The sequence below is a fragment of the Oncorhynchus mykiss genome, chromosome 23, assembly GCF_057628025.1.
Source record: "Oncorhynchus mykiss isolate SJ-2025 chromosome 23, ASM5762802v1, whole genome shotgun sequence".
Classification (NCBI taxonomy): domain Eukaryota; kingdom Metazoa; phylum Chordata; class Actinopteri; order Salmoniformes; family Salmonidae; genus Oncorhynchus; species Oncorhynchus mykiss.
The window spans coordinates 13,559,139-13,576,435 of NC_143044.1; the positions used below are offsets into that span (position 1 = coordinate 13,559,139).

Sequence of the window (17,297 nt, forward strand, 5' to 3'; positions counted from 1 at the left end):
GACTAAGAATGCAACCCTGAGAGGCCCCCATGTTGAGGATCAGCTTGGCAGATGTGTTGTTGCCTACCCTTACCACCTGGGGGTGGCCTGTCAGGAAGTCCAGGACCCAGTTGCAGAGGGAGGTGTTTAGTCCCAGGGTCCTTAGCTTACTAATGAGCTTCATGGGCACTATGGTGTTGAACACTGAGCTGTAGTCAATGAACAGTATTCTCACACACAGTACCAGTCAAAGGTTTGGACACACCAACTCATTCCAGGGTTTTTCTTTTCTTTTTATTATTTTCAACATTGAAAACTAATATTGAAGAAATCAAACTATAAAATAACACATATGGAACCATGTAGTAACCAAAAAAGTGTTAAACAAATCAAAATATATTTTCTATTTGAGATTCTTCAAAGTAACCACTTTTTGCCTTGGTGACAGCTTTGCACAACCTCTTGGCATTCTCTCAACCAGCTACATGAGGAATGCTTTTCCAACAGTCTTTCTTGAGCACAGGGACTATGGTGGTCTGCTTGAAATATGTAGGTATTACAGACTCGGTCAGAGAGAGGTTGAAATTGTCAGTGAAGACACTTGTCAGTTGGTCAACGCATGCTCTGAGTAGACGTCCTGGTAATCCGTCTGGCCCCACGGCATTGTGAATTTTTCTTGCTCACATCAGCTATGGATAGTGTGAACACAAATTCGTCAGGAACAGAGCCGGCGTAGTAGAATTCAATCTTAGTCCTGTAGTTACGCTTTGCCTGTTTGATGGTTCGTCTCAGGGCATAGCGGGATTTATTATTAGCATCCGATTAGTATCCCGCTCCTTGAAAGCGGCAGCTCCAGCCTTTAGCGAGGTGCAGATGTTGCTTGTGATCCATGGCTTCTGGTTGGGTTATGTACGTACGGTCACCGCGGGGGCGACGTCATGCACTTATTGAGGAAGCTGGGGACTGAGGTGATATACTCCTCAATGTCATTGGATGAATCCCAGAACATATTCCTGTCTGTGCTTGAAAAATACGCATCCGCGTCATCTGACCACTTCCATATTGAGCGTGTCACTGGTACTACCTGCTTTAGTTTTTGCTTGTAAGCAGGAATCAGGATGATAGAATTATGGTAAGATTTGCCAAATGGAGGGCGAGGGAGAGCATTGTACGCATCTCTGTGTGTGAGCAATACCTCAAGACGAGCAACATCTCAAGACAACCTTAATATTATTTCCGAAAACTGGAAAGTTTGTGTCGTCGTTCAGCCACGACTTGGTAAAACATAAGATATTGCAGATTTTAATGTCCGTTAGTAGGATAGTCTCAAACGGAGCTCATCCAGTTTATTCTCCAGTTATTGCACGTTGGCCAATAGAACAGATGGTAGAGGCAGGTTACCCACTTGCCGACTAATCCTCACAAGGTTCCCTGATCTGCACCCCCGGTATCTCCTTTTCTTAATGTGAATGACAGGGATTTGTGCCTTTTCCGAGATTTGTCCAGTTCGAGGTGAGTAGTCTTTGTTCTGATATCCAGAAGCTCTTTTCGGGCATAAGAGACGGTAGCATGAACATTATGTACAAATTAAGTTACAAACAATGCGTAAAAAACACACAAAATAGCACAATTGGTTAGGAGCCTGTAAAACTGCAGCCATCCCCACCGGTGACATTTTCCAATAGTATGTCTTCACACCCCAGAGTTAATACTTGGTGGAAGCACATTTGGCAGCCATCAGAGCTGTGAATCATTTTGAATAAGATTTTATTCAACATTGCACAACTCTTAGGGTAGCATACTCTATATACATTGTTTTTGTGTTGGTAACAAAGACGTTAAGTACTACTGCAAGAAAAAAAACAGCAACAATGTTAATCTACAGGATCAGGTCAAATCCAATACAACATAGCTCAGAGTGAAACCCTGTGTATTTTCAAGTATTGTGGTGGCAGCATCATGTTATGTGCAAAGGGTGTGTAGACTTTCACTACTTTACATATGATGCACAGAAGCAGAACCATAGAGAAAAGGACACAAGGAAATGAAGCAAGGAAAGGAAGCTGGACGAAACTATTGAGACAGAAACTGCATTGATAACAGGCGGGCATTGCTAACAGATGCACTAATCTTCATACCATTTTAGCTGCAGGTTAAGAGATTAAGAGTCAATCTTGTAATGGCTTTCATATTCATCTATCATACCTGTTACAGCTTCTGGGCTTTCATTGTGGTATCACTTAATTCTCAGTAATATGCCTGATAGAACAAGGAGGCAAGGACACACAATACGCTATTTCATGCAGCTATTAGCACACCCCATTCCCAACATGAGTTAACATTTAAACGTGTTAACCCTCGTTAACCCTCGCAAGGCTGTCGGCTTGCACAGACCAGCTGACTGGTGTGTTTACAGACATATTCAATCAATCACTATCCCAGTCTGCTGTTCCCACATGCTTCAAGAGGGCCAGCATTGTTCCTGTTCCCAAGAAAGCTAAGGTAACTGAGCTAAACGACTATCGTAGCACTCACCTCCATCATCATGAAGTGCTTTGAGAGACTAGTCAAGGATCATATCACCTCCACCTTACCTGAAACCCTAGACCCGCTCCAATTTGCTTACCGCCCCAATAGGTCCATAGACGACACAATCGCAATCACACTGCACACTGCCCTAACACATCTGGACAGGAGGAATACTGTAACTATGTAAGAATGCTGTTCATCGACTACAGCTAAACATTTAACACCATAGTACCCTCCAAACTTGTCATTAAGCTCGAGACCCTGGGTCTCGACCCCACCCTGTGCAACTGTGGTAGGCTTGATTACCAACAACGACGAGACGGCCTACAGGGAGGAGGTGAGGGCCCTCGGAGTGTGGTGTCAGGAAAATAACCTCACACTCAACGTCAACAAAACTAAGGAGATGATTGTGGACTTCAGGAAACAGCAGAGGGAACACCCCCCTATCCATATCGATGGAACAGTAGTGGAGAGGGTAGCAAATTTTAAGTTCCTCGGCATACACATCACAGACAAACTGAATTGGTCCACTCACACAGACAGCATCGTGAAGAAGGCGCAGCAGCGCCTCTTCAACCTCAGGAGGCTGAAGAAATTCGGCTTGTCACCAAAAGCACTCACAAACTTCTACAGATGCACAATCGAGAGCATCCTGGCGGGCTGTATCACCGCCTGGTACGGCAACTGCACCGCCCTCAACCGTAAGGCTCTCCAGAGGGTAGTGAGGTCTGCACAACGCATCACCGGGGGCAAACTACCTGCCCTCCAGGACACCTACACCACCCGATGTCACAGGAAGGCCATAAAGATCATCAAGGACATCAACCACCCGAGCCACTGCCTGTTCACCCCGCTATCATCCAGAAGGCGAGGTCAGTACAGGTGCATCAAAGCTGGGACCGAGAGACTGAAAAACAGCTTCTATCTCAAGGCCATCAGACTGTTAAACAGCCACCACTAACACTGAGTGGTTGCTGCCAACACACTGACACTGACTCAACTCCAGCCACTTTAATAATGGGAACTGATGGGAAATTATGTAAATATATCACTAGCCACTTTAAACAATGCTACCTTATATAATGTTACTTACCCTACATTATTCATCTCATATGCATACGTATATACTGTACTCTATATCATCGACTGTATCCTTATGTAATACATGTATCACTAGCCACTTTAAACTATGCCACTTTGTTTACATACTCATCTCATTTGTACATACTGTACTCGATACCATCTACTGTATCTTGCCTATGCTGCTCTGTACCATCACTCATTCATATATCCTTATGTACATATTATTTATCCCCTTACACTGTGTACAAGACAGTAGTTTTGGAATTGTTAGTTAGATTGCTTGTTATTACTGCATTGTCGGAACTAGAAGCACAAGCATTTCGCTACACTCGCATTAACATCTGCTAACCATGTGTATGTGACAAATAAAATTTGATTTGATTTGAACTGGGTCCTGGACTTTCTGATGGGCTGCCCCCTGGTGGTGAGGGTAGGAAACAACATCTCCACCCAGCTGATCCTCAACACTGGGGCCCCACAAGGGTGCGTTCTCAGCCCTGTCCTGTACTCCCTGTTCACCCATGACTGCGTGGCCATGCATGCCTCCAACTCAATCATCAAGTTTGCAGACGACACTACAGTGGTAGGCTTGATTACCAACAATGACGAGACGGCCTACAGGGAGGAGGTGAGGGCCCTCGGAGTGTGGTGTCAGGAAAATAACCTCACACTCAACATCAACAAAACAAAAGAGATGATTGTGAACTTCGGGAAACAGCAGAGTGATCACCCCTCTATCCACATCGACGGGACAGTAGTGGAGAAGGTGGAAAGTTTTAAGTTCCTCGGCGTACACATCACGGACAAACTGAAATGGTCCACCCACACAGACAGCATGGTGAAGAAGGCGCAACAGCGCGAGGTCAGTACAGGTGCATCAAAGCTGGGACCGAGAGACTGAAAAACAGCTTCTTTCTCAAGGCCATAAGACTGTTAAACAGCCATCAATAACATTGAGTGGCTGCTGCCAACATACTCAAATCTCTAGCCACTTTAATAATAAAAAATTTGATGTAATAAATGTATCACTAGTCACTTTAAACAGTGCCACTTTATATAATGTTTACATACCCTACATTACTTATCTCATATGTACAGTGCCTTGCGAAAGTATTCGGCCCCCTTGAACTTTGCGACCTTTTGCCACATTTCAGGCTTCAAACATTAAGATATAAAACTGTATTTTTTTGTGAAGAATCAACAACAAGTGGGACACAATCATGAAGTGGAACGACATTTATTGGATATTTCAAACTTTTTTAACAAATCAAAAACTGAAAAATTGGGCGTGCAAAATTATTCAGCCCCTTTACTTTCAGTGCAGCAAACTCTCTCCAGAAGTTCAGTGAGGATCTCTGAATGATCCAATGTTGACCTAAATGACTAATGATGATACATACAATCCACCTGTGTGTAATCAAGTCTCCGTATAAATGCACCTGCACTGTGATAGTCTCAGAGGTCCGTCAAAAGCGCAGAGAGCATCATGAAGAACAAGGAACACACCAGGCAGGTCCGAGATACTGTTGTGAAGAAGTTTAAAGCCGGATTTGGATACAAAAAGATTTCCCAAGCTTTAAACATCCCAAGGAGCACTGTGCAAGCGATAATATTGAAATGGAAGGAGTATCAGACCACTGCAAATCTACCAAGACCTGGCCGTCCCTCTAAACTTTCAGCTCATACAAGGAGAAGACTGATCAGAGATGCAGCCAAGAGGCCCATGATCACTCTGGATGAACTGCAGAGATCTACAGCTGAGGTGGGAGACTCTGTCCATAGGACAACAATCAGTTGTATATTGCACAAATCTGGCCTTTATGGAAGAGTGGCAAGAAGAAAGCCATTTCTTAAAGATATCCATAAAAAGTGGCGTTTAAAGTTTGCCACAAGCCACCTGGGAGACACACCAAACATATGGAAGAAGGTGCTCTGGTCAGATGAAACCAAAATTGAACTTTTTGGCAACAATGCAAAACGTTATGTTTGGCGTAAAAGCAACACAGCCCATCACCCTGACCACACCATCCCCACTGTCAAACATGGTGGTGGCAGCATCATGGTTTGGGCCTGCTTTTCTTCAGCAGGGACAGGGAAGATGGTTAAAATTGATGGGAAGATGGATGGAGCCAAATACAGGACTATTCTGGAAGAAAACCTGATGGAGTCTGCAAAAGACCTGAGACTGGGACAGAGATTTGTCTTCCAACAAGACAATGATCCAAAACATAAAGCAAAATCTACAATGGAATGGTTCAAAAATAAACATATCCAGGTGTTAGAATGGCCAAGTCAAAGTCCAGACCTGAATCCAATCGAGAATCTGTGGAAAGAACTGAAAACTGCTGTTCACAAATGGTCTCCATCCAACCTCACTGAGCTCGAGCTGTTTTTCAAGGAGGAATGGGAAAAAAATTTGGTCTCTCGATGTGCAATACTGATAGAGACATACCCCAAGCGACTTACAGCTGTAATCGCAGCAAAAGGTGGCGCTACAAAGTATTAACTTAAGGGGGCTGAATGATTTTGCACGCCCAATTTTTCAGTTTTTGATTTGTTAAAACAGTTTGAAATATCCAATAAATGTCATTCCACTTCATGATTGTGTCCCACTTGTTGTTGATTCTTCACAAAAAAATACAGTTTTATATCTTTATGTTTGAAGCCTGAAATGTGGCAAAAGGTCTCAAAGTTCATGGGGGCGAATACTTTCGCAAGGCACTGTATATACACTGTACTCTATACCATCTACTGCATCTTGCCTATGCCGTTCGGCCATCGGTCATCCATATATTTATTTGTACATATTCTTATTAATTTCTTTACACTTGTGTGTATAAGGTAGTTGTTGTGAAATTGTTTGTTTTCTTGTTAGATATTGCTGCATGGTCAGAACTAGAAGCACAATGTTACGGTTTTCTAGGTGTGAAGGAGAGTCGGACCAAAATGCGGCGTGTAGATTGCGATCCATGTTTATTAAACTGAAGCAACATGAATCTAAATACAAACACTACGAAACAATAAACATAACGAAAACCGAAACAGCCTAATACCCGTGCACATAAACACAGAATACGGACACTAAGGACATAAGGACAATCACCCACAAACACACAGTGAAACCCAGGCTACCTAAATATGGTTCCCAATCAGAGACAATGACTAACACCTGCCTCTGATTGAGAACCATATCAGGCCAGACATAGAAATAGACAAACAAGACATCCAACATAGAATGCCCACCCAGCTCACGTCCTGACCAACACTAAAACAAGGAAAACACACACGAACGATGGTCAGAACGTGACACACAAGCATTTCGCTACACTCGCATTAACATCTGCTAACCATGTGTATGTGACAAATAACATTTGATTTGATTTAGAACTGACCCAATAGGCAGATCTCACTGGACTGACTCAGACACTGCGGATCTGTGTGTTAAACTGGTGACTTCAAAATACAGGAAATACACAACACACTCTCACACATGCACATAAACGTGCATGCACACTCTCACTCACAAACACTCACACGAACAATCTCACAATGTCTCAGTGGAGAAAGAGCATACCCATGTGAGTAGCGTTTTGGCCTAGAAAACAGTGTGCTCACTGGAAACGAGGAGGCAAGGACACATAATACGCTGTTCCATGCAGCCATTAGAACACCCCATTCCCAGTAGGATGGCATATTCACTGAGTGTACAAATCATTAGGAACACCTGCTGGAACCCCATGACAGGCTGGCCAGGTGAATCCAGGTCAAAGCTATGATCTCTTATTGATGTCACTTGTTAAATCCACTTTGATCGGTATAGATGAAGGGGAGGAGACCGGTTAAAGAAGGATGTTAAAGCCTTGAGACAATTGAGACATGGATTGTGTATGTGTGCCATTCAGAGGGTGAAGGGCATGACAAAAGATTTAACGGCCTTTGAATTGGGCATGGTAGTAGGTTCCAAGTGCAACGTCTTGAGCGTGTCAAGAACTGCAACGCTACTGGACTTTTCAGTTTCCTGTGTGCATCAAGAATGGTCCACCACCCAAAGGACATCCAGCCAACTTGACACAACTGTGGTAAGCATCACTGTGGAACGCTTTTGACACCTTGTAGTCCATGCTATGACGAATTGAGGCTGTGCAACTCAATATTAGGAAGGTGTTCGTAATGGTTTCCACACTCCGTGTGTACTGTAACTGAGATAAGGAGGGTAATATGAGCTACTGTAGCGGGCTCTTCCAGTGTCAAAGCTTCGCATTCTCAATGCATAGTCATGAACAACAAACACACGTGCACGCACACTCAAATGTGTTGTGATCTCAGTCTTACCTGATCTCTAGTATGCAGTTCACCATAGTGGGATAGGGACTCAGTTCCAATAGTTTAAGGTTATCAATGATCTGTATATAATTACGTCAAGGAGTGATGCAAGAAATGAATTGATCCCGTTGCCCCTCTCAATTGCTCTCTCCTAACAGTATAGCACATCCAACGTGAGAATGACATGTAATGGTTGAGACTGAATTTTTGTATAATCCTCAGACCATGATCATAGAAGGCCTTAAACCCTCCTCTTCCTCTTCTCCAGGTTTTGCAGTAAACCTCCAGGTGGTTCTGGGCAGCCCGAGGGCGCAGTTTAAGCGCAGGGGTTCCCAGCCCGGCATGCAAGAGTCTGACTTCCTGAAGCAGATCACGAAGGTGGGAGACCTGGAGCCGAAAGCCAACAACTGCACAAGGGTGAGTAGTCTAGCCTATCACTGTTACCGTGGCAACAGTTTTATTAGGTAAAAAAAAGTTGCCCTGACAGTAACACTGTTTCCATTGGTTAAACTTTCTGGGATGAAACACTATCTCCTAATATAGCCTCTTGTCTGACTGTGTCATCTCATCAGTTAGGCTAACCCTCTCCCTCCTCTCCTGTGCAGCTCATGACACTAGTAGTCATCATCATTATCAGCCCATTAAGTTAATGGGGCCGCAGTAGGCTGGTATTAATATACACCATTAGCAGGATATGACATCATCACTTATCACCAATTGCTACATTGCCAGCAGGACGTGAAATCATCCCCAATAACAAACCAGCCAGGCTCTATGTACAGTAGGTTGCCCTTAGTTACAGATCTGGGATAAGCTTACATTCTTCACTTGCTAACCTTAAGCATCAGAGAGGAAATATCCTGAACAAAAATATTAAACAACATATAAAGTGTTGGTTTCACGAGCTGAAATAAAAGATCCCAGAAGTGTTCCTTACGCACAAAAAACTAATTTCTTTCAAATGTTGGTCACAAATGTGTTTAAATCCCTGTTATTGAGCATTTGTACTTTTTCAAGATAATCCATCCACCTGACAGGTTTGGCATATCAAGAAGCTGATTAAACAGCATGATCATTACACTGGTGCAGCTTGTGCTGGGGACAATAAAAGGCCACTTTAAAATGTGCATTTTTTTCACACAACACAATGCCTCAAGTTTTGAAGGAGCGCGCAATTGGCATGCTGACTACAGGAATTTCTACCAGAGCTGTTACCAGATAATTGTATGTTAATTTCTCTACCATAAGCCGCCTCTCCAACGTCGTTTTAGAGAATTTGGCAGTACGTCCAACCGGCCTCACAAGCGCAAACCAGATGTAACCACTCCAGCACAGGACCTCCACATCCGGCTTCTTCACATGCGGGATCGTCTGAGACCAGCCACCGCGACAGCTGTTGAAACTGTCGGTTTGCACAATGGAATTTCTGCACAAACTGTCATGGAAGCTCATCTGTGTGCTCGTCGTCCTCACCAGGGTCTTGATCTGACTGCATTTCGGTGTTGGCCAAATGCTCACCTTCGATGGCCATAGGAATGCTGGAGAAGGGTGCTCTTCACGGCTAAATCCCGAAGGAGGAGACTTATCACTAGACACACTGGCACAGGGCGCTCTGTCCACTCTTTGGGTGTGAACAGACTGGACTGCACGCAGGCAACCCCCCCCCCCCCCCCATTCTCCCCTACCTCTCCCAGAACATCATATTACACATGGGTTCTAACTAGATTTTGATCAGGACTAGAATATTGGGTGGGGTTCGGGAGAACAATGGAATGCACACAAACTGCGTAGAAATGTTGACACACACATGCTGCTCCCCACCCTCTGCACCGCTTCGCTGGCTGAAGCATTGGTCTTGTTAGATATGCAAAGCGGGACAATTAGCAGCCGCGTGCAGGAAATGACATGTGGAGACGGGAACGGATAGCACCACACACCAAACAATCAATCACTGTGAACACACAAATGACCACCATCGACTGGGTTGGAAATAGAAGTGAGACACTTTCACATGTACTAAAGTACAAGGTAGAACTATCAGTCTGTTCAGTCTGACACACTCCCTCACTTTCTCTGTCACAGAGCCTTTTCTTGAACATTTGAACAGTCACCATTCCTTTTCACAGGGTTGGCTCTGCTTGGGTCACCAAGATGGCATAGCAGTCAGACGTCTTTTGTTCTCGTCTTGTCGTGTCCCGTATATATATATATATATTTACAACTTTCTTCGCATACCTTTTTATATATATATTTTATTTTCCATAAACTCATCTTCAAAACACTCTCCTGCAACCCGCATCACCAATTTATATTTAAAAAAAGAAAGTATTATTTACCTCATCTGTAATCCTCCATAGAAGCTAACCAGAAGCTAGCCAGAAGCTAGCCTGAAGCTAACCAGAAGCTAATAAGAAGCTAGCCAGAAGCTAGTTATCTTCTTTACTGGCTAATCGTTAGTATTCAGCTAACCACGGTTTGTTGTCATCAGCTGACCTTTAGCTCGAAAATCTATCGCCAGTTTTGTACGGCGCGGCTCGGACCGGAACATACCGGACCTATTTTTCTCTCCATGTCCCCGGATTTCACCCGCAAGCTCTGGACATTTATACCTGGATCTCGCAGCTAGTCACACTGCTATCCGTGTGACTATCGGCTTACATCGATTCCGGAGCAAACATCAATTATTCCGGAGCTAGCCAGCTGAAGAGTTCCATCAGTCACTCTTGGGCTACAATCACCTATCCGGACCCGTTTTACTGCCAACGCGGAGCCCCACCGGGCCTTCACAACTGGACTACCGACGTTATCTGCCCGAGGGAGTTATCCGGCTGGCTCCTCCGTCGCGATGTTACCTGAACGCCCATCTGGGGTCCGCTAATCGTTAGCTGTCTTATCGGCTGCTATCTGAATAGACCTATCGGACAATTTCTTTTTTCTTTTTCTTTTCTTTCTTGGGCCTCTATAACTATATCTATCTATTTTTTTTTGCGAATTGGATTGATCCCCTCTACCACACGGAACCCCACTAATGCTACCTACGGAAATGCACGAGGTGGCTAAAAACAGACCTCCATCCCATGCCCCTGTGATATGCAGCTTTTCAGGGAAGCTAGAAACCATTATACACAGGCAGTTAGAAAAGCCAAGGCTAGCTTTTTCAAGCATAAATTTGCTTCCTGCAACACTAACTCAAAAAAGTTCTGGGACACTGTAAAGTCCATGGAGAATAAGAACACCTCCTCCCAGCTGCCCACTGCACTGACGATAGGAAACACTGTCACCACACATGCTTTCCACCTGGCTACCCCTACCCCGGTCAACAGCACTGCACCCCCCACAGCAACTCGCCCAAGCCTTCCCCATTTCTCCTTATCCTAAATCCAGTCAGCTGATGTTCTGAAAGAGCTGCAAAATCTGGACCCCTACAAACAGCCGGTCTAGACAATCTGGACCCTTTCTTTCTAAAATTATCTGCCGAAATTGTTGCCACCCCTATTACTAGCCTATTCAACCTCTCTTTCGTGTCGTCTGAGATTCCCAAAGATTGGAAAGCAGCTGCGGTCATCCCCCTCTTCAAAGGGGGGGACACTCTTGACCCAAACTGCTACAGACCTATATCTATTCTACCCTGCCTTTCTAAGGTCTTCGAAAGCCAAGTCAACAAACAGATTACTGACCATTTCGAATCTCACCATACCTTCTCTGCTATGCAATCTGGAATCTGGTTTCAGAGCTGGTCATGGGTGCACCTCAGCCACGCTCAAGGTCCTAAACGATATCTTAACCACCATCGATAAGAAACATTACTGTGCAGCCATATTCATTGATCTGGCCAAAGCTTTCAACTCTGTCAATCACCACATCCTCATCGGCAGACTCGACAGCCTTGGTTTCTTAAATTATTGTCTCACCTGGTTCACCAACTACTCTGATAGAGTTCAGTGTGTCAAATCGGAAGGTCTGCTTTCCGGACCTCTGGAAGTCTCTATGGGGGTGCCACAGGGTTCAATTCTTGGACTGACTCTCTTCTCTGTATACATCAATGATTTCGCTCTTGCTGCTGGTGTGTCTCTGATCCACCTCTACGCAGACGACACCATTCTGTATCCTTCTGGCCCTTCTTTGGACACTGTGTTAACAACCCTCCAGGCAAGCTTCAATGCCATACAACTCTCCTTCCGTGGCCTCCAATTGCTCTTAAATACAAGTAAAACTAAATGCATGCTCTTCAACCGATCGCTGCCTGCACCTGCCCGCCTGTCCAACATCACTACTCTGGACGGCTCTGACTTAGAATACGTGGACAACTACAAATACCTAGGTGTCTGGTTAGACTGTAAACTCTCCTTCCAGACTCACATCAAACATCTCCAATCCAAAGTTAAATTTAGAATTGGCTTCCTATTTCGCAAAACAAAGCATCCTTCACTCGTGCTGCCAAAACTGACCATCCTACCAATCCTCGTCTTCGGCGATGTCATTTACAAAATAGCCTCCAATACCCTACTCAACAAATTGGATGCAGTCTATCACAGTGCCATCCGTTTTGTCACCAAAGTCCCATATACAACCCACCATTGTGACCTGTACGCTCTCATTGGCTGACCCTCGCTTCATACTCGTCGCCAAACCCACTGGCTCCATGTCATCTACAAGACGCTGCTAGGTAAAGTCCCCCCTTATCTCAGCTCGCTGGTCACCATAGCATCACCCACCTGTAGCACGCGCTCCAGCAGGTATATCTCTCTGGTCACTCCAAAACCAAGTCTTTCTTTGGCCGCCTCTCCTTCCAGTTCTCTGCTGCCAATGACTGGAACGAATTACAAAAATCTCTGAAACTGGAAACACTTATCTCCCTCACTAGCTTTAAGCACCAGCTGTCAGAGCAGCTCACAGATTACTGCACCTGTACATAGCCCACCTATAATTTAGCCCAAACAATTACCTCTTTCCCTACTGTATTTATTTTATTTATTTATTTTGCTCCTTTGCACCCCATTATTTTTATTTCTACTTTGCACATTCTTCCACTGCAAATCTACCATTCCAGTGTTTTACTTGCCTAATTGTATTTACTTTGCCACCATGGCCTTTTTTTTGCCTTTACCTCCCTTATCTCACCTCATTTGCTCACATCGTATATAGACTTGTTTCTACTGTATTATTGACTGTATGTTTGTTTTACTCCATGTGTAACTCTGTGTCGTATGTGTCGAACTGCTTTGCTTTATCTTGGCCAGGTCGCAATTATAAATGAGAACTTGTTCTCAACTTGCCTACCTGGTTAAATAAAGTTGAAATAAAAATAAAAAAAATAGTGGAACCCTTGCTTTTGCAAACCCAATTGTATCAGTTCACTGGTGTGCACTCTAACCCTCTCTCCCCCTCTGTCTCAGGTGTTGGTGTGGCACACTCGTACAGAGAAGGTGAATCTGGGCAACGAGCCCAAACATCGACAGGACAGTATGGTCATCGAGGTCTAAGGGGCGGGATAACCAGAGAGGAATAAACAAGCCCATTGGTCGGACAGACTGCCAGGAATTTATGGAACTACACTACCGATAGCACCTTGCTTGACCATAACCTTGACTACACTACGATGGACACTTTAGACCAATTGCATGGATGGGAACTGCTGCCTGAATGTTGTGATTGACTCAATGAGGTCCCCGATTAATTTGTAACTCAAAGTGGACCAAAATGCACTGGGGTGACCTGTGCGTTCCCAGTGGACTCTGCTCTTGTAATATGTGGACCAGTCCCTTATGAGGGGACTTCCTCTGAAGTATGTGGGCTAAACCTGTCTGTCTGTGTTTGTGTGTGTGTGTGTGTGTCTGTCTGTCGATCTGTGCCTGATCATTGAGTATGTAAGTTCAGTTTGTATGAAACGGAACAAGATTTGTGTTCAGTATGTGTGTTTATCTGTAAAAGGAAGTGCGAAGTAGATCACTTGCTGGGTGCCGATGAACGGTGGACATTCAACATGTTGAATAATTGGGAAATGACCAGAAAATGTGATCTGATGTTCTATGGTCAAAGGTGACAGGACAGCCACCAGTTGTGTACTGCCGACGTTAATGTTGGTCTTCTTGGCCTCAAGTGTCTGTGGGTCTGACACACTGGACTACCAAGAACAAACTCCAGGAGTACAACTTCTATTCCAAATGAACCCTCTTGTAAAAGAAGGAAAAAAGAAAAGAAAATAACCAAAAGATAAACTACAACTTTACAATAAAAGAGTCATTGGACAAAAATGGTCACACAGTTCATGGCTATTCACTGTTTAAACCACGGAAACTAGTTTTCTCTGTACTAGGCACCAGAAAATGTAAACACCATTATAAATAAACCTGGAGTACGCGCTGTGTGTGTTTGTGTGTTCTCTTTCGTTATTGTTTGGCAGAGGGATAGAATCTCCACCTTAGAACCACACTACACAATATCTCTGTGTGTGTATGTCTGGGATTGGGTGTGTTTGTTCTGTTGTAGGTTTGTCCCATATTCCCCCATGTCCTATAGTATTTCTTCACTTGGATTTCCTATTTCCCCTCTATATAATCTATTGAATGACATAAAGCAGGATTAGACAGAGATTATGACATAATAGAGACCAGGAAGTACACATGATGTTGAGACGACTGTTTCAATCTCTGACAGCTCCATTAGGCTCCCAATGTCAACACACTTCCCGAATTATCTGGAGCTTTTTGTTGTCAATGTTATCATATCTTTCTTCATACCATTCTGGTCTCCTTCCCCACCCATCCCTCGTTAGCTCCTTGCCCCACTGACTGTGTTCCAGGTTTGTTTGCCTCAATCTAATGTCTGATTCACACTATATGGCCGAGCCGAACCATACTGCGCTGGCTGAGATATTGTCTTTTCACATTGTCATGTCCGGCACGGTCCAGCACGGTTCTAGCAACTAATGTGAACACGTAACACGCTCTATTGTGTGAATCATGCATAACATTGCGTCTTCTTGTACTGCACACAACCAAACACCACAGTAAGATAGGGGACAGTAGAACACAACATGACGGGGAGGGATAGGTGGGAGGCCTCTATCTCAGACACACATACAGCAATACAGTACTGGATCATACAATGCTTTGCTACAGGGGCTCTGATTGCCCAGAGGGGAGGAAGGGGGAGGGTACAGTACAATATACACAGATGAGATTGATTGGGTCACCAACATGATAGCCATATCCTCCATTTCAATATCTCTTTACTCTCTATTGGTTTTGGTAATGATACTTAATATTATGAGACGTTTGATTCTCTTTCGCCAATGTGTTTTTGTTTTTTTACCAAATGAAAAAAAGGTCAAAAGAAGATGCAATTAAAAGTCACGTGCAGAGATAGACCAGCAGCCTCACACGAGACTCCGCCCTGTTTCCCTTTGACTCTCTTCAACACACAGAGAGAGGTAGAGAGAGGTGGGGGAGGGGGGTCTCTAAAGGAATGATAAAAGGGAAGGAGGGAGGACAGTGGAGCAGTCCATAGATTACCATCTGTGTGTTGTTTCCTGTTTTGGGGTTGTTGGAAGAGGGCAAAAGAGGGGATTTGGTTGGGACATGGGGGCTCTGCCTCCCATTCACATTTTACCCCTGTCCCCTCCCTCACTTCCACAGCTGGGCGCTGAGGGTCTGGCCCGAGGGGGGTCCCACCCAACCCCCTACAGGAGCACCTGGTTGGACAAAGCTGGGTGGCGCTGACACACTACCACTCATGGCGATGCCCGACATCTGCTGGGTCATCTGAGAGAGAGATGGTAGGAGGTGTGTGAGTGTGTGAGAGAGAGGGGGGGGGGCAGAGAAAACAGAAAGGTTAGAGGGTTGCACAAACCCAGTTAAAGAACTCTAGAATGACAGCAACAACCTGCTTAACACAGCAGACATGATTCCCTTACTGCATATATAAGGACCAGAGAGTAGACCCTCCTTCTCTCTTTTCTCCTTCTCGGTTCATTTCCTTTATTTCACTCCCATTCATTCTCCCTTCCCTATCTCTCCTCTGCTCTCCTCCCCCCTCTCCTCTCTTGCCTCCTGTCCACTTACAAACCATTATAAATGCACCTTCATGCCCGGGGTTTCCATTAGCCGCTTTTGTCCGCTATTTTCTTTTGGTGGGAAAAGCCGATGTAAAAAAAAAATGCCATTGTGAAATAATGCTTTCTAGCCTATTCATTGATGGAAATACCAGTCGACGGAAACACATTTGACTGGTCATGCTTATCGGTCTATTAGGTTGATTAGCATAATTTGGTGGAACTACATTGGCGCATGTGTACTGTATAGTTGTTGTGTATCTTATTTATCACATGCACACAGCATACAGATACAGAGCCTTTGAGTGGAACACCTATCAGGCTCACGCAAAAGCTGCCCCTGCTGCAGACAACTGGAAACGATGATGTCAGTGATCTTTAGCTCAGAAAGTCGGAGCTCTAGAAAGAAGCCCGAGTTGGAATTCTGAGCTGGATGACTGTTCAAAGTGATTTTTCCCTGTCTGAGATTTTTTTTTCTCTCCCAATTCCCAGTTGTTTTGAACGTGGCATCAAACGCGAACAGAAGGCAGGCATCATCAGCGGATCACACACCCCTTTGCAACGTGCTGGAGACAGTATGCCTTTTTGTAAACATATACTTACTAATTGTTTGAAACTGGAACGTTTTAATAAATATTAGGAGTCATATATTACCTTGCTTCAAAGTAGCCTATTAGATCTTTCTAACAGATATTTTCATCTACAGTACCAGTCAAAAGTTTGGACACATCTAGTCATTCAAGGGTTTTTCTTTATTTTGACTTCATAATAATGAAGACATCAAAACTATGAATTAACAAATATGTAATCATGTAGAAACCAAGAAAGTGTAAAACAAATCAACATATATTGTAGATTTTTCAAGGTAGCCACCCTTTGCCTTGATGACAGCTTTGCACACTTTTGGCATTCTCGCATCCAGCTTCACTTGGAATGCTTTTCCAACAGTCTTGAAGGAGTTCCCACATATGCTGAGCACCTGTTGGCTGCTTTTCCTTCACTCCACGGTCCAACTCATCCCAAACCATCTCAATTGGGGTGAGGTCGGGTGATTGTGGAGGCCAGGTCATCTGATGCAGCACTCCATCAATCTCCAAGGTCAAATAGCCTGGAGGTGTGCTTTGGGTCATTGTCCTGTTGAAAAACATTTATTTAATTTTATTTATTTCACCTTTATTTAACCAGGTAGGCTAGTTAATGATATTAAGGATAGTCCCCTAAGCGCAAACCAGATGGGATGGCATATCGCTGCAGAATGCTGTGGTAGCCATGCTGGTTAAGTGTGCCTTGAATTCTAAATAAATCACAGACAGTGCCACCAGCAAAGCAT

At 44.2% G+C, this 17,297-nt stretch overlaps 1 protein-coding gene across 1 annotated transcript in view; it reads left to right on the forward strand.

Annotated features, from left to right (window-relative positions):
* The window catches only part of LOC110502459 (galactosylgalactosylxylosylprotein 3-beta-glucuronosyltransferase 2), a 37,105-nt gene extending 22,828 nt beyond the window's left edge, over positions 1-14,277 (forward strand). The window contains exons 3-4 of the mRNA XM_021580482.3: positions 8,183-8,331; positions 13,311-14,277. Coding sequence (XP_021436157.3) covers positions 8,183-8,331; positions 13,311-13,397 — 236 coding nt within the window. The 3' untranslated portion in view covers positions 13,398-14,277. The remainder of the gene's footprint in view (positions 1-8,182; positions 8,332-13,310) is intronic.
* Positions 14,278-17,297: the final 3,020 nt, after the last annotated feature.